Source organism: Taurulus bubalis (assembly GCF_910589615.1).
Source record: "Taurulus bubalis genome assembly, chromosome: 2".
In the NCBI taxonomy this organism is placed as follows: Eukaryota; Metazoa; Chordata; class Actinopteri; order Perciformes; family Cottidae; genus Taurulus; species Taurulus bubalis.
In genome coordinates, this window is record NC_136590.1 from 12,324,984 (window position 1) to 12,350,207 (window position 25,224).

The 25,224-nt window shown below is 40.3% G+C and overlaps 1 protein-coding gene across 1 annotated transcript in view; it reads left to right on the top strand.

Annotated features, from left to right (window-relative positions):
• lrp2b (low density lipoprotein receptor-related protein 2b) overlaps window positions 1–24,374 on the top strand; it is a gene marked incomplete at both ends in the record, with an annotated part of 40,106 nt that extends 15,732 nt beyond the window's left edge. Inside the window, 47 exons of the mRNA XM_079237704.1 lie at window positions 125–268; window positions 593–702; window positions 1,288–1,465; window positions 1,823–2,036; window positions 2,847–3,083; window positions 3,170–3,361; window positions 3,592–4,064; window positions 4,429–4,876; window positions 5,068–5,233; window positions 5,349–5,507; window positions 5,605–5,894; window positions 6,335–6,538; window positions 6,885–7,127; window positions 7,676–7,801; window positions 7,915–8,034; window positions 8,297–8,428; window positions 8,722–8,923; window positions 9,033–9,328; window positions 9,872–10,388; window positions 10,690–10,845; window positions 11,182–11,352; window positions 11,485–11,708; window positions 11,809–11,986; window positions 12,777–12,973; window positions 13,139–13,384; window positions 14,788–14,916; window positions 15,419–15,538; window positions 15,849–15,965; window positions 16,050–16,166; window positions 16,683–16,820; window positions 17,161–17,283; window positions 17,974–18,102; window positions 18,401–18,532; window positions 18,802–18,927; window positions 19,114–19,257; window positions 19,394–19,559; window positions 19,822–19,950; window positions 20,319–20,539; window positions 20,790–20,972; window positions 21,382–21,501; window positions 21,865–21,952; window positions 22,132–22,196; window positions 22,295–22,466; window positions 22,664–22,727; window positions 23,448–23,579; window positions 23,914–23,991; window positions 24,261–24,374. Coding sequence (XP_079093830.1) covers window positions 125–268; window positions 593–702; window positions 1,288–1,465; window positions 1,823–2,036; window positions 2,847–3,083; window positions 3,170–3,361; window positions 3,592–4,064; window positions 4,429–4,876; window positions 5,068–5,233; window positions 5,349–5,507; window positions 5,605–5,894; window positions 6,335–6,538; window positions 6,885–7,127; window positions 7,676–7,801; window positions 7,915–8,034; window positions 8,297–8,428; window positions 8,722–8,923; window positions 9,033–9,328; window positions 9,872–10,388; window positions 10,690–10,845; window positions 11,182–11,352; window positions 11,485–11,708; window positions 11,809–11,986; window positions 12,777–12,973; window positions 13,139–13,384; window positions 14,788–14,916; window positions 15,419–15,538; window positions 15,849–15,965; window positions 16,050–16,166; window positions 16,683–16,820; window positions 17,161–17,283; window positions 17,974–18,102; window positions 18,401–18,532; window positions 18,802–18,927; window positions 19,114–19,257; window positions 19,394–19,559; window positions 19,822–19,950; window positions 20,319–20,539; window positions 20,790–20,972; window positions 21,382–21,501; window positions 21,865–21,952; window positions 22,132–22,196; window positions 22,295–22,466; window positions 22,664–22,727; window positions 23,448–23,579; window positions 23,914–23,991; window positions 24,261–24,374 — 8,430 coding nt within the window. The remainder of the gene's footprint in view (window positions 1–124; window positions 269–592; window positions 703–1,287; window positions 1,466–1,822; window positions 2,037–2,846; window positions 3,084–3,169; window positions 3,362–3,591; window positions 4,065–4,428; window positions 4,877–5,067; window positions 5,234–5,348; window positions 5,508–5,604; window positions 5,895–6,334; window positions 6,539–6,884; window positions 7,128–7,675; window positions 7,802–7,914; window positions 8,035–8,296; window positions 8,429–8,721; window positions 8,924–9,032; window positions 9,329–9,871; window positions 10,389–10,689; window positions 10,846–11,181; window positions 11,353–11,484; window positions 11,709–11,808; window positions 11,987–12,776; window positions 12,974–13,138; window positions 13,385–14,787; window positions 14,917–15,418; window positions 15,539–15,848; window positions 15,966–16,049; window positions 16,167–16,682; window positions 16,821–17,160; window positions 17,284–17,973; window positions 18,103–18,400; window positions 18,533–18,801; window positions 18,928–19,113; window positions 19,258–19,393; window positions 19,560–19,821; window positions 19,951–20,318; window positions 20,540–20,789; window positions 20,973–21,381; window positions 21,502–21,864; window positions 21,953–22,131; window positions 22,197–22,294; window positions 22,467–22,663; window positions 22,728–23,447; window positions 23,580–23,913; window positions 23,992–24,260) is intronic.
• Window positions 24,375–25,224: the final 850 nt, after the last annotated feature.

Below are 25,224 nucleotides of genomic sequence, written 5' to 3' on the forward strand. Positions count from 1 at the left end.
TTATGGTTAGTTAATACTTATATTGATTGATATCGCCCTCTGTTTTTTGTTTATTTTTTACGCATTAGTTGAGTAGCTAAAGGTTCCAAAAGGCTTATTGTAAAGCGTGGTCTCTATTTTTTAGGGTTCTATATGGCAAGTGAAAACCAGCGGTACCAACCGGTCTGAGTTTGCTCCAGCTGCTTTCATTGGCTCGCCGTCTGGTTTGGCTTTCGATTGGATAAGCCGAATGATGTATTACACCAATCCTACTGTTAAAGCCATAGAGGTAAGCACCTTTTGAGACAAAAAAATATGATGAGTGTTGATAACTGACAATATAATGGGAAATGGAGCCTAAGATGACAGGTTTGACAAAATTGTGAGATTATATATACATGGTAGACAACATTGGAATTATAGAGTGGATACGGTTGTGTTGAACATAATCCATCCCTGTTTTCTTATTGCACATTCAATCTCAATTATATTCATTGGTTTCCTCTTGGTTTTATCCCCTAAATGTTTTTTTTTTTTCTTCATTGTATCACTTAATTTCATTTTTGCAACATCATTGTGCAAGTAAATTAATGAAAGTTTACACTTCACCAAGGTTATCCGTGTGGATGGAGACCAGCACTACAGGAAGACCCTCATCACCTCCACCGGAAAACCGGAGGGAACAGGAGAGCCCTTTGGAATAGCTCTGGATCCAGTTCGAGGGTAAAACCTCTGTTTAACCTATGAAGCATTTGCTCTAAGACTTGTATTCTGTGAAAAGGGGAACACAATGGAAAAAACTAATCCGTTCATCAGTTTCTGTGTGAAATGTCCCCACATTTAAATTACTTCTGTGTTCCTAAAGACGAGAACAATACTTCTTCATTCGTGTGTACATTCTTGCTGGCACTGAAAAGCCAGAACCAATAGACCAGGACCTGATTAACTGGACAGCATTAATTGAGCAGACAATAACAGGCTGACAAGGACAAAGTTGTTTATTGTTTGAAAGACGATCACATAATTGGAAATTAAGAGGATTTATTTCTCCAGCAACAACATTTCCATCTTGAACATGTTCCTTGTCATATAAACAACCCATCCAAAATTATAAACAGTAATAGGGAACACAATCAAACACTAGTGGCTGCATCTTTGTTTTTGTACAGTATGTAAAAAAAAAAAAAAAAAAACACTTTCTATTTGTATATTCTGAATGAATTTAACACAGATCAATTTAAACACTGTTGATACGAACTAATTTTTTACTCTTCATTTGTTTCTCATATTCACATATTCCCTTCACAGGAAATTGTTTTGGACAGACAAGGGGTCAGACAATGGAGTTCCTCCAAAGGTTGGCAGTGCTGACATGGACGGAGGAAACGTCGAAAACCTCTACACAGGCAAACTGGCAAACATAGGATCCATCGCCGCTGACATCGCTACCATGAAACTGTACTGGGGTGTGTCGGGCTCAGGGGTGGTATGTACACTATACCTGCTCAACATAGAGACTATGAACAAAAATTTTGTCAGCTACTGTACATTTCAGTGCGAACTGCATTGCTGGGATGTTTAGGGGAATAAATTATCCTGAACTGAGTCACTTGCTATTTTTATTTCTATTCACCTTTCTATTTGTGAAAAGGTTATCCTTTCAATACTCAATGCCAAACTATTCAACAAGTAATTTCCAACGCAATAATGATCAAGCTTTTCTTAAAATTCATGTTGTCCTTGTTCTCATGTTCTTTTACTCGTAGTTTCAACTTCGTACTGGTCCTGATGTAACTACTTTCAGTAACCATGTCCTCTTTGCTCTCTGTCCTTATTTGCCTAGATTGAGTGTGGCACCATGGACGGAGTAACCCGGGTGATTTTGGTGAGTGGCCTGTCCCATCCATGGGGGCTGACGGTCTACCAGAGCCACCTCTACTACACCGACCTGGACTACGAGGTTATTGAGAGGGTGGACAAGGACACCGGTGCTAATATGTTGGTGATGAGGAGCGGGATGTCTGGCCTGCGCGCCCTCAAAGTGCACGCCAGAGAAAGTATGTGAACTCGCTTTTTTTTTTAAATTAATGCAGAGATATCTGTCCTTGAGTTGTTATGGTGTTTTCTTCCGGACTGTTGTATTACGCAACAGATCATTACGGCCATTGAGCAAGCGTGCAGTTGTGTCCTCTTCAAGGACAGCATCATAAGTATTTCTACCATTGCAGTTGTCATAGCTTATCATAGAGATGATTTTGTTCTCTCTTTCACATATGTATTGTATTACTTTAATTAATAAGAAATAACAAGTTGGATAGGTAGTGATAAAAATAGGAATTAGTATCTTTTGAATGCTCTATTAATTACAACTGTGCACAACAGTGCATAGTAACAAGTCAGACATGTTTTTCTGAATATTCATAATGCAACATATATTCTCATACATGCAGATGCTAGATATATATAATAAACACTGATGAAACAATTATAATAATACTAAACCTTTTTTATAGAACTTTACCAAAACACAGTTACAGACCCCAAAAATGTAAGATATATCCTTTTTTTGTATTCAGAAGGGATGGACCATGATGGGGGTGGGTCCAAGGCGGCAACTAAAAACGGCACGGTTTTTGTGACATCTGGCTCGACCTCAATCAAAATTAAAGATTTCCTCTTATAGGCCATTAAAATAGTTTCCGCACACCACAAAAATATTTGGAACCATTTTTCACACAAGTAGAAAAACTGTAGCCTCCTTGCCTTCTTCAGATGTTTATTTAAATGTTAGTAGCATTACACTACTCTGGGCTCATATGACCCAGTAATGCTCACTTCCATTAATATCTTTCTCTCTCCCACCTCAGACTCAGCCGGGACCACCAACGCCTGCAGCTCTAACAATGGGGGTTGTCCCCATTTATGTCTACCAAAACCAGGCAATCTTAAAACCTGTGCCTGCACCACAGGCTTTAACCCATCTCAAGATGGCTCCCGCTGCGAACAGTATGAATCTTTCGCAATTGTCTCGACTACCAAGTATATCCGTGGCTTCCACATAAACAGCTCTGACCACTCTGAGGCTATGGTGCCTGTCGGTGGAAGTATGTTGGCTTAATGTTTTTCTGCATTATGGTGTTGTAAATACCAAATTATCAGTTGATACAAGTAGAATTTCCATTTTTTGCAGCTTCCTCCTCCATTAAGAGCAAGTTGGACCTCCATATTGAATCTGGCTTTGTATACTGGGCTGGCAACAGCACCTCCACCTTATACAGGGGCATCTTCAGGGCCAAAACAGATGGGGGACATTACAGCACTGTCCTCAACTCGGGCGTTGGAAAAGGAGGCATCCAGGGCCTTGCTGTAGACTGGATTGCGGGTATGAAGCCACCCGACCTTCTCACCATTCATCCATTGTCATTACAAATACAGGAAGATGTACAGGCTCAAGGGGCAAATATATTAACTAGAACTTGCATAAAGAAAGTCAGACATAATATTTCACTAATTTCATGCACAATTCAAACCGTATGGCACTGTCAAGCACTATAGTTGTGTGTCTCTCTGCTTGCAGTAATCTTATCCCTGTCTCTCCATTAACTTTCTTAGGTAACTTATATTTCACCAATGCCTTTGAGAGCGAGACCTTTCTGGAGGTGCTTGCCATCAACACCACGTACCGAATGATTCTCCTCAAGTCCTCGCAGGACAAACCCCGGGATGTGGCAGTCAGCCCCAAGCTTCGCTACCTCTTCTGGACTGATGGTGGCCAAACACCCAAAATTGAGCGGGCACTGCTGGATGGTAGCAACCGCACTGTGTTGGCATCAGAAAGCCTAGCGTCACCCCGTGGCCTTACCATTGATTACACCAACGATTTCCTCTACTGGACAGATGATGTTCTTGATATGATCTCCCGAATGGCTACAGATGGCACACAGAGGCGGATTATCCGGTATGGGAGCCGGTATCCATCCCCAACAGGGATGGCTATATTCGGAAACTATATGCTCTGGGTGGATAAAAAGCTTGGGAAGCTCTTACAGGCCAGTAAGGACCCAGCCAATACTGACCAGCCAGAGGTGAGAGTTAAATCTGCATGATTTAATACAGATTCAGCTTTCGTGATGATGCTGTTTTTGAAGAATGAAGAAACAGCAAATGAAGAAACTAAAGATTTTGTTTAATTCACTCTGTTGGGGAAACACATACTGTATGTGGTCTCACATATTACAAGGACTCCATTCAATGTATGTCCCAAATGTTCTGTTGTTAGAACTGCACGTGTGTAAACATTGTACACACATTGTACAATACTACAACTACAACAACAACAACAACAACTGTAATGATGGCAGATATTAGGAAACATGTGTGATCCTGTGATCCTGCGGTGAATGTGCCAATGCCACTAAATAACGAAACTTTTCCCCCCAATGGTACCAGGTAATTCGAGACAGTCTTGAGGGGCTGATGGATGTCACGGTCTTTGACGCTCATGTCCAGCCTACATCTGCCAACCAGGTGGGCTTTAACCCATGTCAAGAAGATAATGGACGTTGCCAGCAGCTCTGTTTTGCCATGCCGGGTCAGGAGCGACCAAAATGTGGTTGTGCACATGGGTCGCTTCTGAGTAACGGAGTAACATGTGGTTACGGACAAGAGGAGTTTTTAATTTTCACCACAGATTACATGCTGAATAGCCTAAGGTTAGATCCTTTGGATCACAGCACCCCCTATCCAGTGGTGAACCTGGGCTACAACTTGATGGCTTTGGATTATGACTTCAAGGACAAGAGAATTTTCTTTACCCAGTATATGGGAATTGGTCGGAGCAGAATTGGCTACGTCACAACTACAGCCATCACCAACCCGCCTGTCTTTATAGCTACAAGTGAGTTAAGCATTCATTGTTGCTATGATCCCTTTGTTGGGACTCCATCTTGTCATATGTTTTTCTTCCTGTTTTGTTTTTTTACTTTCTTCTCTTACCCCGTTTGATTTTCTAATTTGATTTCTATTCTTTTTTCTAATATTTTATTCACTGTTTATTAAATACCATCTCGTCCCTGTTACACTGCTCAGATTTGAATGACCCTGAGGGATTGGCTTATGATTGGGTCAACAAGCGTCTCTACTTTACTGACTACTATAGCCGCAATGTCCAGTCCATGGGGGTGGATGGGATGAACCGCTCAATCATTGCACAAGCAAATCGTCCCAGAGGCATCATTGTTGACCCCTGCTATGGGTAAAAGCAACAGCCCTTTATTTCACTAACCAGTGTCTACAGATTGGACATAGATGATTTCTGTACTCACTATGGAGCTCCTCTCCTCCCTTCTTACTCTGTTCTGTCTTCCCAGTTACCTGTACTGGACTGACTGGGGCTCTCCTGCTAAGATTGAGAGGGCCACACTAAGTGGAAACTTTCGGACCCCAATCATTAAAAGCGGCCTGATGATGCCCAATGGCCTGTCTCTGGATTATGAAGAAAGGATGCTTTACTGGGCTGATTCCTCATTGTATGTCTAATTTTTTTTCGTCCAGTCTTTGTTGCAGCAGATCCCATACTGCTAAAATTGTTGGATAACTCTTCTTCTCCCCTGCTGCTTCCCTCAGAGATAAGATTGAAAGGGCCACTTTAACTGGTGCCAACCGACAAGTGATCTTGCAAGGGGTCCAGTACCCGTATGCCATAACTGTCTTCCAACAAGACATCTTCTGGACTGACTGGACTGAGAGAGCCGTTTTTAGGGCTGGGAAGGACGATGGCTCTGGTTTTGCAGTGCTGGCCCAGGACCTGCAGTACCGACCAAACGACATCCACGTGTATGCCGGATCTAAGCAAGAAAGCTGCTCCAGCTCTTGTCAGCAGTTCAACGGAGGCTGCAGTAATGTCTGTGTTCCCGGTAAGAATACTTTCTTGTGGGTGATACTATGCAAGGAACTGAATCTCCTCTTCTTATATTCCCTGTTCAATGATTATAAAGGCTTTCCTAAAATAAAATCCAAAATTATAAATTCAGCTTTCTCTGGACAAATTGTCTAATTTGCTGTTGTTCAATGCTTATTTTATACATTTGGCCCATCATTTTTTGGTGCCTGAATTAAATCTAAACAAGAAAGTCTTCCATTAAGCTTCTTGAAGCTTTAACCATGATAAGGACACTACAGCTAAGTGTATTTCAAGTGAGTGCTGTTGCTCACTCAGACATCCGATCAATTAGAGAAAGTTCTGCACATCCTAAACAACACAAAGAGACACACAGTACTACTAATTAACAAAACTTTTCATTTTTAAAGACTCTCCATTCTGAAATTCCCTCACCTCCCATAATCTCTCCTGCAGGTCCTTTGGGTCCAGAGTGCCAGTGTCCTCATCAGGGGAATTGGTACCTGGCCAACAATGGCAAAGACTGTATCAAAGACACAGGGAAACGCTGTCAGCCAGAGCAGTTCACCTGTCTCAATGGTAACTGCATTTTAGCGCGCTGGAAGTGTGACGGCTACAACGACTGCCAGGATAACTCAGATGAGCTGGAGAGAGTATGTGGTGAGAGATGGGGTTTAATCTGACTTTAGACAGTGGATGGTTTCCATTTTGAGTGGACATATAAAAGCAAACCAAGTAAACCAAGTAAGCAAACAGATTGTTTGCAGATAATGTACATATACACTAATGATTTTCTGTATTTTAATCCCCCATTACATACCAATTGTGCTATGCAATGCCAACTTGAGGAAGTCAATCAGCTTTGACGTTTTTTTTTTTTTTAACATTGGTAAAATTATTTGTCAATTAAACTTTGGGTTGCAGCCCTTATTTGGTCTTAAAAAAAGAGAATAACTGAAAGTCTAATACATAAATATCACAGCAATCTGTTGTTATTCCTGCTCAGCCTTCCACACCTGCTCAGCCATGGACTTTACCTGTGACAATGGGCGCTGCGTGCTGCTCAGCTACACCTGTAACTACGCAGACGACTGTGGAGACAACAGTGACGAGCGAGGCTGCCCCTTCCCCACATGTAACCCTGCTACTGAGTTCACCTGCGCCAACGGACGCTGCATCAGTGCAGCCTTTGTCTGTGACGGCCACAACGACTGCCGAGACAACGCCACCTCTGACGAAATCAACTGCCGTGAGTGATGATTTGGCTGATCAAGGGATTGATTTATGAACTGATGGATTGACTATGGTGGAAAATGAGATACACATAGCAACAAGATTGGAAATTGTCCTTCGAACATCACAAGTGCTTTTTCCTATTAGTTGAAGCTCTCTTGGATCACCACAAAAAAAGAAGGAACAAAAACACCTTTTTAGAGGCCCAGATCGCTTTTTTTCCCCACCAATACCAAGTTTACATTGTTGTGTTATGTTTATTTTAACACAGATTGATTGTTCACAATGTATATTATCAGGGATCAAAGACTAAAAAGCATTAATGCCGACGTCTTGATAGCACATTTTTACTTTATAGCTGTTAACGAAAATGTATTTCACACTATGATGGTTTACTGTATAATAATCTGCGATTCACATGCTGCTGAACTATGGATCAACTACCGTCTGTCCCACCACTAATTAAAGTCGTAATCTTCTTTGCTGCTGAATAAGTAAAATGTGTCCTGTGTTTTTAATTCAATGGTTGATGTTTTGATCTTTGCCCTCCTCTCCCGTCTCCAGCTGACAGGTCGTGTCCTGCAGGCCAGGTCAAGTGTGACCGCAACAACATCTGCATCTACCCTGACAACCTGTGTGATGGCTACAACAACTGTGGAGACAACAGCGATGAGAATCCTCTCTTCTGCGGTAAGTTGAAGCATTTGTCCTGCTGCTGAATGAGAGAGCGTATCACTTACAGAGTTTATGTACAGAGTGATTACAGACTGATTAACAGAAGCGTTTGTGTTACTGTGTTACAGCGGGTCGTACATGTTCTCCGAATCAGTTCCGCTGCGACGAGGGGAAGTGTATCCCCAACTCATGGGTGTGTGACTCCATCCAAGACTGCAGTGATGGGACAGATGAACCTCTTTCCTGTAGTGAGTTCTCTGCATTTACATTTGATTCAATATTGATATCTATAAAAGGTGTGTTATTACCTATGCTACTAAAATACCTCCTTTTTTTTGTTATTTAGTTGTGCATTTTACTTTAAATCCAGCAGTCAGTTTGTCAGAACAGATGCTGTATATATCCAAAGGATGGTTTATCAATCAAAATGTTCAACTTTTTGTTGGTGATTAATGGTCTGCGATAAGAGTAGATCTCTTAAGGCGATTCTCTTTCTTTGTTCCTGTGCAGATGATCAAATCAAAACATGCAGTCCTAGCCAGTTCACTTGTACAAATGGAAACTGCATCCCCCAGTCAATGGTCTGTGATGGTAACAATGAATGCTGGGACAACAGTGACGAGGCTCCTGAACTAGAGTGTGGTAAGATAGCATCTAGACATGTATTTATTTCACTGTGTGACAGGACTACTGGTAATCTATTTATTGTATGTGATGTGTGAGAGGATAGAAAGATACACTATATTTGAGCTAATTCATTTTTTTCTGAGCTTCATCCCATGTGTCATCTGTTTTTTGCCACACTTTAATCATGTGTGTTCTTAAAATCTTTACAGCTAAATGTGTAATTGTCCACATGTTACTGGTATCATATAGTTCTAGTTATAGCATCCATCTCTAGTCAAGCATACTCATCTTCTCTCCGTCTCCTTCAGGCCAACGTACCTGCAGTTCCAACCAGTTCACCTGTCCAACCTGGTTTCCCAGTTACCCTCGCTGTGTGTCGTTAAGCTTTGTGTGTGATGGAGACAAAGACTGCGCCAATGCGGCTGATGAACTCCAGAACTGCCCCAACCGCACCTGCCATATGACTGAGTTTGCTTGTTCCAACGGGCTTTGCATTCTCTTGCCCTACCAGTAAGTAGGAAGAGTGTGTTAGTGAACAAAAGTAGACATTGTTTTGCCATTCCGGAAACTAATTATCTTGTTTCTTAATGGAGTCTAATAAATTGGTCCTCCTCCCCAGCTGTGACCGTGTAAATGACTGCGGGGACGGCAGTGATGAGTTGGGCTGTACTTATGAAACGTGCAGCAGCAACCAGTTCACCTGCAGTAACGGAGCCTGCATCTCCGCCTCCTTCGCCTGCGATGGGCAGAGCGATTGTATGGACGGCTCAGATGAAGCAGAGAGCTTGTGCATCACGCCCCAACCCACCTGTGCTCCTCAGCAGTACATGTGCAAGTCAGGCGACTGTATCGACACCAAAAAGGTGTGCAACGGACAAAAGGACTGCCAGGACAACAGCGACGAAAAAAGCTGCGGTGAGAGATTTTTAAATATGACAGCTTATTCCCCACACGACCAAGCTATCACTAACATACAATTGCAACAAACAATAAGGTTTCTTTCCAAGGTTATTTGCTATCCTTACATATATTTCCAGTTGGGTACATTTTGTGCACCATTATTAGTTTTTATGATATTCTAAATTATTGATTGTACATTAAATTATTTATTTGCCAAACTATTCAACGTTGTGATGTTAAACATCTTCAAATGTTTGTTTTATGTTTCACACGAGTCCAAAACCCAAAGATATTCAGTGATAATGAAAAAACAGAAGAGCAATAAATGCTCAATTCTGAGAAGTTGGAACTAGCTCATATTAAGCATTATTGTTTGAGGAATAACTTAAATTATTAATACATTTCCACATTTGTTCATAACAATTCTATGAATCAGTTCATTGACTATTCGTTTCAAGATGTATATAGTTTCAACCTAATCTCACCTTCAAGTAATTTATCTGTATCACCTTTTTTACTGTCTTTTTTTTTCCACTACACCTTCTTATTCTTTTTTAGGAGTCAATGAATGCCGCAACCCATCCATCCACAAGTGTGCCCAGCTCTGCACTGACACCCTCACTAGTTACTACTGTTCCTGCCAGCCTGGCTACCGACTCATGCCCGATGGCAAAGCCTGTGAGGACCTCGACGAGTGTTCCAGCACACCCGCCGTCTGCAGCCAGATCTGCGAGAACACTGTTGGCTCGTACCACTGCAAATGTGCCCCTGGATATATTCGTGAACCGGATAGACGCACCTGTCGTCAGAACAGTGGCATTGCCCCATACCTGTTGTACAGTAATCGCTACTACATCCGCAATTTGACCACTGATGGGTCACATCTGAGTTTAGTCCTGCAGGGGCTGTCCAATGTGGTGGCGTTAGACTTTGATGACTATGAGAAGAGGCTTTATTGGCTGGATGCTGGGGCAGGAAAGATTGAGCGAATGCGTTTTGACGGGACTGACAGAGAGACGCTGGCGGATGGTGATATATTAGGAGCTGAAGGCCTGACACTGGACTGGGTGGGCAGGTGAGTGAAGCGGGAAGAACTTCATTATTAAAGCTATCTTTGTTCATAAATTATTCATTATTCAATAGTTTACTGAACAATATTTTCATACAGTTCATACTTACTTGCCTAGTGCAGCTGATTCTAAATATTAGTCTAATACATTAATACATTTGTGAAAAAGCTATAACTGCAGGAGAACTTTGCTCCTTTCACTTATATCTATTTTTTTATGAATACTGTTGTTATGAGCATGGAATCAGTCTGAATGACCAAAACATGGCTGCAGGGATCTCAGTGAAAACCTTTGTGTCTGCTGCAGGAAGTTGTACTGGGTGGACGGTTATTACGGTTCAGTCCATGTGATGGAGCTGGATGGACGCTACCAAAAGAGACTGCTGTCAGGAGAATTCATTGATGGAAACAGCACTTATCTTATCAGCCGGCCTCGTGCTGTGGCGGTTAACCCTAAATATGGGTAATGAAACACACACACACACACACACAAACGTACACACGTATACACACAGATACAGAAGCAGTTCATCTGTGGCTCACACCGATATCAGATGTTTACAGTTGATGATAAATATTGCATAAACCCTTTTCCTGTCATGGTTTATTCATGTTCAAATGGAAATATGTAATAGGCTTTGTAATCTTGTGCTGTCTACACTAGTCCGTTTAGCCATAAAAAAGCCATAATAATAGCCATAATAAAGTGGAATAAAATCAAAATCAAATAGAATATTAGATATTTCTACTGTACAGTTTACTCTTTAATCCTTTTGTCTTTCCTCTTGTTTTTTTCCAGATGGCTTTACTGGACTGACTGGGCTGACACAGCGTATATTGGCAGAGCTGGCATGGACGGAAGCAATGTCAGTGCCATTATAACAACCAAGCTGGAGTGGCCCAGTGCTCTCACCATAGACTACACCACCAACAAGATCTTCTTTGCGGATTCTCACCTTAACTTTCTGGAGTGAGTTCAGAGATTCAGACATGAGTCCATTTTGAGTTTCCATCAAGTCAATTCAACAGGTTTTCCTGTACAATAGCAACATTGAAATGTCTTTAACGTGTACTATTAACCCTCCACTATATCAACTTTCAGCTTTGCAGACTTGAACGGCGAGAACCGACACCGGGCCATTGCAGGTACACTTCCCCATGTCTTTGCTGTTTCCCTGTTCGAGGACTGGGTTTACTGGACGGACTGGAACACACACACAGTGGAGAAGGCTCACAAGTACACTGGCGAACAGCGCACAATCATGGGCAACAACACACATCGACCATATGACGTTCGCGTATGCCACCCCTACAGGCAGCCTCGAAGTACGTACATGTGAAATGTAGTTGCTTATATTCTTATTGTATCAATTCACTACAGCCCAAAATTGACCAATATGTCCTTTTTGATCAACTCATTTCCCAGGTGAAAACCCCTGCTCCTCCCATCACCTGACCTGCAGTCACTTGTGTCTGATTGCCCCTGGTGGGCAAAAAGCTACCTGCCAGTGCCCAGATCACTTCATCGGCATGATGGTGGGCTTCAAGATCCAGTGTGTTGCCGACTGCTCCAGCACCCAGTTCCGCTGTGGAGACAATGAGAAGTCAGTCAGATATAAAATCACTTGTGTTCACATTCCACAGACCTTACAACTCAATTTATTCTAGCAAGTCTCCCTGTTCTTTCATAGTAAACTTTTATCCTAGTTGCTGAAAAATTATGAAATTGAATGGAATTATTTCCAGAGCCTTATATATTGGGGAATTGTCCATCAAATCCTGTGTGTTGGTTACAAAAACATACATTCAAAGGCCAGCAAGGGCCAGAGAGTACCAGGGACAAGATTGCCCCACACAAAGCGACCATCTCTGACCCGCCAAGTTGAATCCCTCGGCAGAAGTGAACCACGATAAAAATATATTCAGTTAATTGTGAAACTGTGGCGGGCCTGCCTAGACTGTAGGTAATTAATGACAAACAATAGATTAGGGTTAGAAAATTAGAGCTGTGGCAGCTTTCTTTCTGTATTGTGCAGCAAAAAGTTGTCGCGGTTAATTTGTCAACATTGTATGTCTTGCAATGTGACTATTGTGCACATCACACTGACGATGCCCAGATACAGATCCCATTACAGGCTGCTAATTTATCTTGCTGTTTATTGCTGTTTATTGCAGTTTAGTGCAAATTAATTGCTTGATACATATTTTGGAGAGAGTTTCGGTTTATCATGATAATTCAGAAAAATGAATCACAATACTTAAGATCTTTTTAAGCAGAGTTCTCAGTACTCCTAAATTATAAAACCTTTCCTATTTTTATCCTAATTTGTGCAGAATACAATTTTCCATTCATAATCTGTTAGCTAACCTGGTTGTGCCCTGTCTTCTCCATAGGTGTGTTCCGATATGGTGGAAGTGTGACGGCCAGTCAGATTGCGGTGATGGCTCAGATGAACCTCAGACCTGCCTGCCCCGTTATTGCCCCATTGGCCAGTTCCAGTGTCAAGATGGCAACTGTACCTACCCTGGCTTCATCTGCGATGGCCACTCAGACTGCCCTGACAGTTCAGACGAGGATGCAGCTCTCTGCAGTATGAACATTATAAATTACTGTAATTAGCTGCAACCGGGTAGAAAAAGCCTCAGTGCGGACTTCATCTCATTAGAAGCCCTCAAGCTTAGTTCAGGCAGATGGTTCAGTTTGGACTAATCTAATTTTTTAAAACACAAGTGAAGCTGCAGTCTCTTCCTTTTAGGTGACCACCGATGCCAAGAAAACCAGTTCCAGTGTAAAAACAAGAATTGCATCCCTGTGTCCTGGCACTGTGACGGAGTGAACGACTGTTCTGATGACAGCGACGAGGACGCAGAGACGTGTTCCCAGAAGACGTGCCGACCGGGACAGTTCCAGTGTGCCAACGGGCGCTGTCTGCCGTCGAGCTACGTGTGTGACGCCCAAGACGACTGTGGGGACAGATCTGATGAGCCGTATGAAACCTGCAGTAAGTGGTATATAATGAAATGGCAGTTTTAATTAATCAAATATTTTATTGATACAATACACGACCTAAACCGAGAGTTAAAAAGTCTTGTTCTGTTTAATCTTGTTAAGATGTCCATAGGTTTTATTAATATATATGTATATATGTGTATAAACCGAGAGTTAAAAAGCCTTGTTCTGTTTAATCTTGTTTAGATGTCCATAGGTTTTATATGTGTATATGTGTATATATATATACATACATACATACATATATATATATATATATATATATATATATATATATATATATATATATATATATATATATATATGCATGTGTATATATATATATATATATATATATATATATATATATATATATATATATATATATATATATATATATATATATATATATATATATATATATATATATATATATATATATATATATATATATATATATATATATATATATATATATATATATATATATATATATATGCATGTGTATATATATATATATATATATGCATGCATGCATGCATGCATGCATGCATGCATGCATGCATAATGTATGTGTATAATGTATGTGTGTAGCTACGTATCTCTATTTTGCAAGCTTAGTTTCCCTATTTTCAAACTGATGGCAGAGACGTGTTAATAAGTTGCACATTTTCAAAAGGAGAAATGGTGCTTCCTCATGTACTACCAAAGTCGCAGTAGCCATTTTCCAGAACACAGTTTTGAAAATGTAGCCCAAAAACAGACGGATTTTACCACATAACTTATATTGAAGCCCGGTGATGTTGTTGCATCAGATTTGCTAAATTATCAAAGGTGTAGAGTTGCATCTAAGCCAGATTTTTTTTTCAGTGGAAAGCACTTCTAAAGCTGTATTTTTGATAAACGGAGATGATAAATGGGATAAGTGAAGAACAAGTAAGTAACCAGTGACTCTTCTAATTGTCCTTATACTTTAGTGATGAGCACACGACAGAAAGGCTCCTCTGTAATTGACGAGAGCTTTGCACTGTGGCAAAACAGAGCTGACAGTTTATTCAAGCATAGATTTATGTTTTTCAGTTTTGTATATAATTAATTTAGACTCATCCATGTCTCAAGAGAATTAATGATGTATTGTTTTAAAAAATTTAAGAGGCACAAACTATTGATGTTTTCCCCCTAAGCCTCAATACCTGCCTGCTTATTTCTTGTCACCTTGTAACATTTAGTTTTTCATTTTCTGTCTCTCACTCTCTGGTAAATGAAGGTCTGGTGCTTTCTCTCTTCAGAAACAACAATATTAAAAAGCATCAATGCAAATATTCATCAGACATTTAGAGCTCAGAGAAGTTTAAATGTTTCTGCCATTCTAACTTCTGTGCCATGTCTCGTATCTCCCTTTCTTTGTCTGTCCAGTGGGTCCAGACTACAAGTGTGATGAAGACACGGAGTTCTCCTGCAAGACAAATTACCGCTGTATTCCTCAGTGGGCCCGCTGTGACGGCACCAATGACTGCATCGACAACAGTGACGAGCAAGGCTGCGGTCAGTACTTGTGTATCAACAGATGTGCTATGCTATGCTATGCTATTCTAGGTTATGTTATGTAATATGAAGGCAGGGTTGTAACAATGACTGCACCAGATGAGGAACATCTACATCATTAATGAATATATGTTTTTAAAAAAAAATACGGACATTGAAGAAATGTTGATTTTTCTGCTATAAACTGTACAGAAATTGTAAATAGCAGTATGACTTTTCCAGTTACATGCCATTAACACAGTGTTTCTGACAAGTTTTAAATAGACAGGAAACACTTCAGTCAATATCTACGCCAAAACAAGTTAAAAAAGAAATATGAGTATGATGTAAAAGAGCAAATACTGTAGGTGAAACATACCACTTTGCACAATGCACAGCAATTTGTATGTATGTATTTGTTGTATGAGCATATATGAGGTTTTGAACATGTTTTGTTTTTGTTTTTATCATTGACCATATGTTGAATTCATCTTTTAATCTGTCCATTTCTGTTTTCCAACAGAGGCGGTGACCTGTGATCCTCTGGGAGATTTTAGATGTGACAACCACCGCTGTGTCCCCATCCGCTGGCAATGTGACGGCACCAACGACTGTGGTGACAGCTCAGATGAAAGAAATTGCCGTGAGTGTTATACTCATATTTTTCACAAACCAGCAACAGTCATGTGTCTACCAGGGTTCCAACATTATAATAATTATTTTCCTTCAGTTTAGTCTTGTATTTGGGTTATGGTTCAATGCTGACCTAACCTTTCCGTTTTAGTCAGACTTTCTCACACGGTTTTCTAAAAACAAATCCCACACTAGAAACTTATGTCGTCTTTAAAAGAAGTCTTCTTTATATATTTTGAGCCTCTGTATGCATGACCAGTAAGACCGCATTCTGATTACATACTGAAGTGTCTCTTTCTTATGGGGATTGTTGTCGATAGAGCCAAGGCCTTGCTCTGAAAGTGAGTTTCGATGTGACAATGCACAGTGCATCCCTGGAAACTGGGTGTGTGACCATGAAAACGACTGCGGGGATAACTCGGACGAACGTGACTGTGGTGAGCAGGCGATGTACACCAACTCATATCCTTGAAATATTATCTGTCATGAACAACACTCCTCACCACCTGGCTCTCTTCCAGAGTTGCAGACGTGTCGTCCAGGTTTTTTCCAGTGTGACTCGGGTCACTGTATCCCTGCTGCTCTGCAGTGTGATGGCCAGCCTGATTGTCAGGACCTGTCAGATGAGACCAGCTGTCGTAAGTAAACAACATGAAAACTGATGGCTAGGTGCCTGGCCCCTACAGCGTTTTAGTGCTCTTGTCTTTTGTTTTTGTTTGTGAGTGTGTGTTAAGAGGTTTCTGCATGTTTTTAAATCAGTCAAATGTAAAGTGATAAAAAGTATGTAAATATCTCAAAAAGATTATAGTAGTACAAACAGCACAACCAGTTAAATAACAACTAGAAGCACAGACACAGTTATTTAAATGTGAAGTTGACAGTGAACAATATTGTGAAACTGCATACGCACACAACTACAGTGTACTACGGTACGACAATAGAACCACATAGTAGCTTCACAAGATCTATTGGACTATTTCAACTGACAGTTTGGATTACATGTGTGACAGTTACCCTTGTTTTCAAATCCAAACATATGGTCTAGATATTATGGTTATAATGTGGATTTATGGTTAAGTCAACATATCTTCGAAAAGTACAAATCTACCAACAATTGACATACGTGATTGACTATTTTTTTCATACCCCAACAGCTACTCGTTACCCAGGAGGCCGTTGGTGCCCTCAAAACCAGTTCCAGTGTGCGAACCATCTTTGTGTGAGCCAGGGCTGGGTGTGTGATGGAGTTAATGACTGTGGCGACCGCTCTGACGAACAGCTCAATTTATGCTGTAAGAAATATTTAGTGTATTGTAAATAGAAGCCCTGTGAAAAGTATTTTGTCTGTATTTCTCCCTGTGTGATTGACACCCCCAATCTTAACCAGTGAACTTAATCTAATGATTTAGAACATGTTTTAAACATTTTGATGTCAGTATTTCCTCTCATACATATACAGGTAAATGCAAACAGATTATCTCTGCAACCGTCTTTCCCGTTGATTCATAATTAAGTCAACAAGTTTCTTGAGAGAAGACCGTTACAAACTTGAATGTTTCAAAGTAGCAGTGTGTTTTTAATCATTTATGCTCGCAGAGGTTTGTCTGAACTAACATTTGTTTATTCGACCAGTGAATGTCAGCTGTGAGATGCCGTACAGGTTCCGCTGTGCAAACAGCTACTGTATCTACTCCGGCCTGCTGTGCAACCAGAAGGACGACTGTGGAGACGGAAGTGACGAGAAGGAAGAACTCTGTAAGACTCAAACTCATATGCCTCAATCAGTTTAGTTTATCTTGGCTGAAGATGTGAATGTACAGAAACAATACGAGCAGAACCGCAATAAGCACACACACAGAGGTAGATATAGATTGTGTGTGTGTGTGCGCACAAGCTTTGTGTACAATTTAATACAGTTGTTGTTTCTTTATATTAAAAAATGTTGTGCTTTTTCTTCTTATTTTTTAAACATAGCTATAACCAGATTTGTAATCAATTCAGGTCCGGCAAATGCACCACTAATCAGGGTGTCTGTAGAGCACACAAAGCCTGAAACATACATGGGATAAGGAAATAGTCTGTTTTGTGGAATTGTTACACAATCAGCTTAAACATCAATCATAGCAAATTATTTTGAGAGGAGATTAAATAGTTTGGTTTAGAGAGGAGGTCGACATCGGCTAGCTCATCTAATGCCATTGAATGAGCTAGCCGTGGAGAGGCCTTGAATTGGATAAGTGATTTAAGGAATATAGTATATTATGTTGCCATGTTATGCCTACATCTGAGTACTTGCCTGTCTATGCGCACGCTTGGGTTTTTTATGAGCAGTATTTATAGACTGTTGGGAAGTGAAGCGCAACACTGTAGACAAAGCTCTGAATTCAATGTTAGACTAGAAAGTGTACTTATGTTGATGACTCATTGTAGCTGTGTCCCTCTCAGGCCGTGAGCCCACGCTGCCGCCCTGCACTCTGGAAGAGTTTAAATGCACCAACGGACACTGTGTGGCCCTGCCATACGTATGTGACCACAACGACAACTGTGGGGATCGCACTGATGAATTAGGTTGCAGTGAGTATCACGACAACACACTCACTGGCTGGAGATGTCCTCTTTTAATGTCAGTTTAAATTCAGTTATAAAATGTTGCTATTTAATGTGACCTTACAGTTATCCCCCTGAAAATTACAGACAACTGCATCTTCAGAATTTTTAAGCAGAGGTTTAAGATGTTTTGATTCAGTATTGAAATAATTCATTGGTGAATTATTCTGCCCATGTAAAAGACGCCATTGTTGCATTTCCTTAAGCAGCTCTTACATTATTCATTACAAGTGTCATAAATGTGCTCTGTGTTGTCTCGCTCCAGATTTTGGCCATGAACGCAACTGTGAAGAGAAGCTGTGCCAGCATGAGTGCACCAACTTGAACGGCACCGGCTTCATCTGCTCCTGCAAGCCCGGATACAGAGTGGACCCAGACAGCACTTACAACTGCCTGGGTACACACACACACACACACACACACACTCACACTCACACTCACACACACACACACTCACTCACTCACTCACTCACTCACTCTCTCTGAGCCCTTGATAGTATTCTTTAACTCATACACACACAACTGCACATGGATGAACACGTTTTAAAAATTCTACTAAAGGCACTTCAAAAATAGAATATTAAAGTATCATCAGTCCAGTTAAAGATCTGATGGGTGCAACTGTAAACATGAACTCTTTCTCACAATCTCTTCTTCCTTCCACAGACATAAATGAGTGTGAGGTGCACGGCACCTGTCCTCAGGTCTGTAAGAACACAAAGGGCGGCTATGACTGCGAGTGTGCCGCCGGCTACCGGAAAGTGGGCAACGGCAACATGTGCGAGGCTGAGGGTGAGAACAAACTTTTAATGAGTTTAGGTTTAGACTAGAGCAACATACTTTTTTTTTTTACTACTTCACTGAGATATAATTAAGAGTTATAAGTCCCAAACAAGATCTAGCCGCTCCCTCTTTTATATAAATAGTTTTACCAATGCCAAAAACTGTTTAAGGAGTAAATGTCTCTGTCTCCCCCAGGAGCGACTCCCTTGATGCTCCTTCCAGAGAATATTCGTATCCGGAGGTTCAACCTACAGACGAAGACCTACCACGACTTCCTAAAAGAAGAGGAGCGCATTATGGCTCTGGACTATGACTGGGACCACAACAACACTGGATTCAGTAGGTCACACACAGAATAATACTAGCTACTGCACGAATAGACACAAAATACATTAAAGACACCTCTTAAATGTAAATAAACATATTTGGTGACATTTGGTGGTATTTGTTTTTTTTTTTTGTTTTTTTTTTTAAGGTATGGTGTATTTCACTGTGGCTGGTAAGGACTCTGTAGCAGGTGCCATTAAGAGAGCATATATACCTTCCGTGGATGATGGCAGTAACAACATCGGTGCTGCTGTTGACCTCGGTATCAAATACATCACCAGACCAGACGGCATCGCTGTGGACTGGGTGGGGAGGTGCGTCTGAACTTTCTCTGCTCCCTTGAAATGGAGGATTAGTTTATGACTTGAAACTATTTTTTTCCATTTACATGAATGTGATGCAAAATAAAAAAAAAATCAATAAACAACCTTTATCAATAAAAGTGCTGCCCTTAAAGTAAAGCACCGATTGATAAAGACTCTTTATTTTTTTTAATAAATATATAACTCATTGATTGAACGTTTCGATGTGTCAAAACATATTTTGTGATTAGTTTTGTAATTATTTTGTTCGTAGGAATCTTTACTGGGCAGATTCCAGATTGAAGAGGTTAGAGGTGGCCATGTTGGACGGACGCTACAGGAAGCAACTAGTCAAGACAGAGCTCGGCCACCCGTCTGCCGTGGCCGTCAACCCACGACTGGGGTAAGACAGATAGCTACCACACCTGACTTTAAGGAACTATATACTGATTGCATTAAATTAAGAAATATGTTTATTCATTACCAGGCAGTAAATATAGTTTTGCGTCTCTTTATGTGACCCAAATCATACATGTTACACCTGGCTTATTTTTTTGTTGGAAGCTATTTGCTAGTAGTACTGTGTTTCACTTGAAATATTCGTGGAAAGTTTCTGAACTAAAAAATGCTAACACGTGGCAGACAGTTTTGTATTTTTCACCTCTGATGGAAATTCTTGTGTTGGAGAAATTCACATTGTGATGGAAAAACTAAAAGGCACATTAACGCACCGGACCTCGGAGCCTAGAAGTCTAACTGTCGTTTCCACAGGATGTTGTACTGGGCAGACCGTGGGGACGCAGCCAAGATCGAGTGTTCTTGGCTGGACGGTCAAGAGAGGAAACTCCTGGTGGCCGATGGCCTGGGTTGGCCCACTGGCCTGTCAATCGACTTTACCAACGATGACAGAATATACTGGTCTGATTCCAAGGAAAGCCGCATAGAGTCTGTTCTGCCTTCAGGAGATGGCCGTAGAACTGCCATCTACATAGGTGAGGATTAGTGAGGATTAGGATCCTCTCTATTTATCCTCTCTGGCTTCATCAAAGAAGCCAGAGAGGATAAATGTAAAATGTGAGGCTGAATTATTTGGTACTTATTTCAGGTTCATATGTGATATTTGTTTTAAGAAATTCCAGCAATCCTCAGGAACCCTCATCATCAATCCATATTCCATACATTTAGGAGCTATCTCCATCATTGGGGTGTTAAATTGTTCACATTTCATTGTAATTTGCCTAGATGTGAGGAACCCCTTCAGTGTGAGTGTGTTCGAGGACCACGTTTACTGGAGTACTCAGGAGAAAGGGGAGGTGTTCCGGCAGGACAAGTTTGGTCGCGGAGACAAGACCAAGCTGTTGACCGCCGGGCCGTGGCTGACCCAGGTCTCCGTGTACCAGCAGCAGAGATACAACTCCATAGCTAGTAAGCTGCACACTTCCTCACTTCTTCCTATTCAAACACAGTACAGTAGTGCATTAAGCATTTTTTGTTTTTGTTTACAGTCACCCTAATACAATCATGTTTGCATTTTATTTTTCCTGTAGATATTTTTTTATGTAGAGATTAGTGATTGATTGATTTATTGGTAATTTAATTATTACTTCAGTATTCCGCTATTATACAGTACAGTATAAAGTATTGCGTTTTCTGTCGGTAATATCACAAGAAAACTTTTACTGAATCCGGAGCTTATTCAACTGTGATAATGATTAATAAAGAAAGGAGATGGCAAAGTCCTGCTTGCAGCATTGATATCAAACTAAAAAATGTAAATAACCATGTGAGTCATGCACTCTAACTTATTGAAATGAAATAATCAATGTCTCTGCAGTGAACAATCCGTGTAAGGACACTTGCAGCCACCTGTGTTTGCTCCGGCCTGGAGGCTACACCTGCGCCTGCCCCCAGGGCACAAGCTTCATCTCCGGCAGTAACACTGAATGTGATGCTGGTGAGAAAAAAATATTTATTTTCCTTAACAAGTGACATAAAAACATGAGGCATCATGTATTGAAGTTGCAGAAGTTAATCTCAAATCGCAGCAATATTAATTAAACTTACATCATTTTCTTCTTTCTCTTTGCATGATCTTAGCCTGCAACACATGACTAAATCAATGTAGCACTTTAGAAGTCAGTTAAACCAATGAGGGTACAGTGAACAAAGAGGAACTTTTATAAAGTCTTGAATCTGTAGCACGTTTTACATGATCCTCAGTCACATATCTATTGATGTCACGATGATCATTTCTGTTGCAATGGGGCAGAGAAGTTCCTTTCAATGTTACAATTGTTGTTCTGATAAATGTATTCAGGGTTTGATCCACCGCCCACCATGCCTCCGCCATGTCAGTGTCAAAATGGAGGCACCTGCTACTTTGATGACAACAAGGTTCTTTGCATGTAAGAAATTTTAAATACGTATCCAAAAATATATTCATACACATGGTAATACAAATAAAACAAAACAAGCTAATAAATATTGATGCACAAACAAATAAATTATTCAGTCAACAAATACTGCAAATAAGCGCAGCGTTTTGAAATGTTGCGACTCTAATGTTTTGTATTTTGTTTTACAGTTGTCCTCCAGACTGGACTGGAGAGTACTGCCAGAAAAACATATATGACGTGGTTGCATCCTCAAGTATATTTGATTTTAAAGCATTAAAACATTGAAACTTTATGTTTGATCTAATTATTAATAAGCAGCCTTTTGCCCCCTCCTCCATCCTTCCCTCTCAGTTGGAATAGCGATCGGGGTGACAGCAGTGATTGTGGCTCTGCTGGTTGCTCTGGTCTTTGCCGCCAAGAAGAAGTCCAACCTGCTGGAGAGAGTAAGGAGCAATTTTCCCAGTATGCCCAGTATGCCCAGTATGCCCTCAATGCCAACCATGCCCAACCTCCCAAACTTCAGGTGAGATTCTCTCAGAAAATTGATATCCGAACTATTTCGTTGATTAGCTTTCTTCTACTACAAAACAAGACTAGAGAAAATAAATGAGATTGTTTTACTTTAATGAAAGTTGTAATATCTGTGTTCTAATTAACTGTGAGGGTATATTAGTATATCATGTGACAGCTGACTTATTTTTGTGTCTTGCTAAGTTTTAGAAAAGGTTCGTCTCCAAATGCATCAACAACAGAGGAGAGTGAAACAAGGCTGAATTTTGAAGCGGTAAGTAGCAACGCAAAACAGCCATTTATGACAAAGGATGGGTATCGTTCAAATTTAATCAAAAATACGACTATTATTTATACTATTTCTCAGTCTGGTTCTTCATTGATACCTTATTGGGTCTTTGATATTGCTAAAACATTTAATAAATCCTCTCTCTGACTGCTAATGTGGGTAAAGGGAAGAGGAGCTGCCTTCACAACTGGAAAGCTCCCTTAATAATATAGAACTGGTTTCCTTTAAGACCAAGGTTTTGGGGGGCTTCCTCATTCATGGCAGAAGCAAACGTTTCATATAAAACATGTCTATCACCATGTTCCCATTTTCATAATGTCCTGTGCATTTTTAAGTATTGAGTTAAATATTCAAAGGCATTTAAAGCTTCTGCGGGTCTTGTGACATTTCAAAGGTTTTCCTAAAATGTAAAGGTAAATGGACTTGTACTTGTTAACCGCTTTTCTAGTCTTCCGACCACTCAAAGCGCCTTAACACTACATGACATCATTCACCCATTCATACACTGATGAGAGGAGCCACCTGCCCATCAGGACTAACTAACATTCACACACCGTAGGCACAATTTTGGGGTTAAGTTTCTTTCCCAACTCATCAACATGGGTTTGTCGATGGTTGAAGGACGACTCTGCTCACTGCAAATCGGATAAACAAAGCGCTATTATGGTTCTCAACTTGTTGTGTCTACTTGCCGTCGCACATCAGGTTCCCTCTATGTCCGTGTCCATGGCGGAAACCGACGGGAGGAGTTTTGAGAACCCAGCATACGAAGTTGTTGAACAACCTGCTGCCCCGCCGATGATGGCAGCCACCGCCGCTCCTGATGTATCACACAAGGTCCGCAAACTGAAATCACTGCTCGCCTGTAGAGCTAAAATGATTCTGCTCATACTACCTCTTGCTTGGTGGCTGCATATGTATGAAATGCTGCATGGCAACAGTTTTTAATCAAGAACAATGTTTTCCACTGCTGCAATGTACAAATATTTTTTTAATATTTTTGAGACAAACTTACTTTAATTCTTGTATCTGCTGTTTTTGTTTAGTTTCATCACTCCTCAAAGTTGGATAGCTATCATTAACATATATGCAAAAACATGACATTGTGCTCATATAATGTTAGATTTGGTTTTCATTTGCTAATCTTGTGATTCTGTGTTTGCTTGCTCAGGAGAACATAAATAATCCGTTGTATATGGAAGAAGTTAAAGTTGCGGACGAGCCCACAATAAGTGCCGCTGTCAACAAGGTCAGTTTCACATTCACCAGTTTAATGTCACACAAAATGATTTATACATCTTATAACTCCAAGGCTTCCATCTAGAATATCACACCACACTATATAAAATGCAGAGAGAGAAATATCTATAATTACATAATAAATCGTATTGTTTTTGTCAATCATTGAATCAAGAGTAGATTTCATGTCTGAACTGAACCCCAAAGAGTTTTATTTTGTTGTGTGTTGATATATTCCTTTAAATCATTTATAATATGTCTATTTTGTGGCCATTTCAGGAGGCTTTTGAGAACCCAGAATACGGCTCGGACATAGACGACGGTGACGTCACTTCTACACAACCAGCTGCTTCGAGCACACAGGTAGCCATGGAGACGCATGAAAAAATGTGACACTATGTTTTCTGCTCAATATCGGAAAACATTGTTAATTACATGATATGAATGTTTTAATATGAGCAGCTAAATGTCTGATACAAAATGTCTAAATGGATAGTTTTGAAGAAAAGATGTGAAGCGGGTGTGCTTGTTTTTATCCTTAGTTATTGAAGCGTTTCATTTCTCCTTTTTTCAGCAGTTTGAACCCACTGGGGACGACAGTTTTGAGTCTTTCAAAAACCCGACATACATGGTGAGTTGAGAATGGCAATAAACTCAGATTGAATGTTTCAGGGGTAAAACAGGCAGCGTCATGTGTCTCAAAACACTATCCATCGCTCTGGATTCTATATATTTTATGTTGACATGCGGAGTTGTTTTTACATATTATGGTCATTAAATCTAGAACTGTTATATATTTTTACTTTAATTTGAGGACTTTGTATTGACACATCGCATTGTCCTTTTTTTGTAAATTATGTAACAGGATTTTATTGAATCTGAGACCTATTCACGTAATTGTTGAAAGAGCAAGATATTTTGTTTGATGTTTAAATATCGGATATGACATAATATCTCATTGCTGGCCTTTTTAGTAATCGTGATCTTCCAACAGGAGCACACACCAGATTCTGACATTTGATGTGACCTTGACGGATCCATGTTCCAGATCTGAAACCTCATTCATTCTCATTGGAGGATGTAGCATCGCTGAAATAACCTCACTGACAGACCCAGAACAAATCAACCAAAACCGTTTGTAAAAGAAAGATATATTTTCTGTCAATATACATTTGGATGGATTTAACTACAATTTACATGTAGCTATTTATGTAAAAAACAAACATCAGACATGATTTAATGT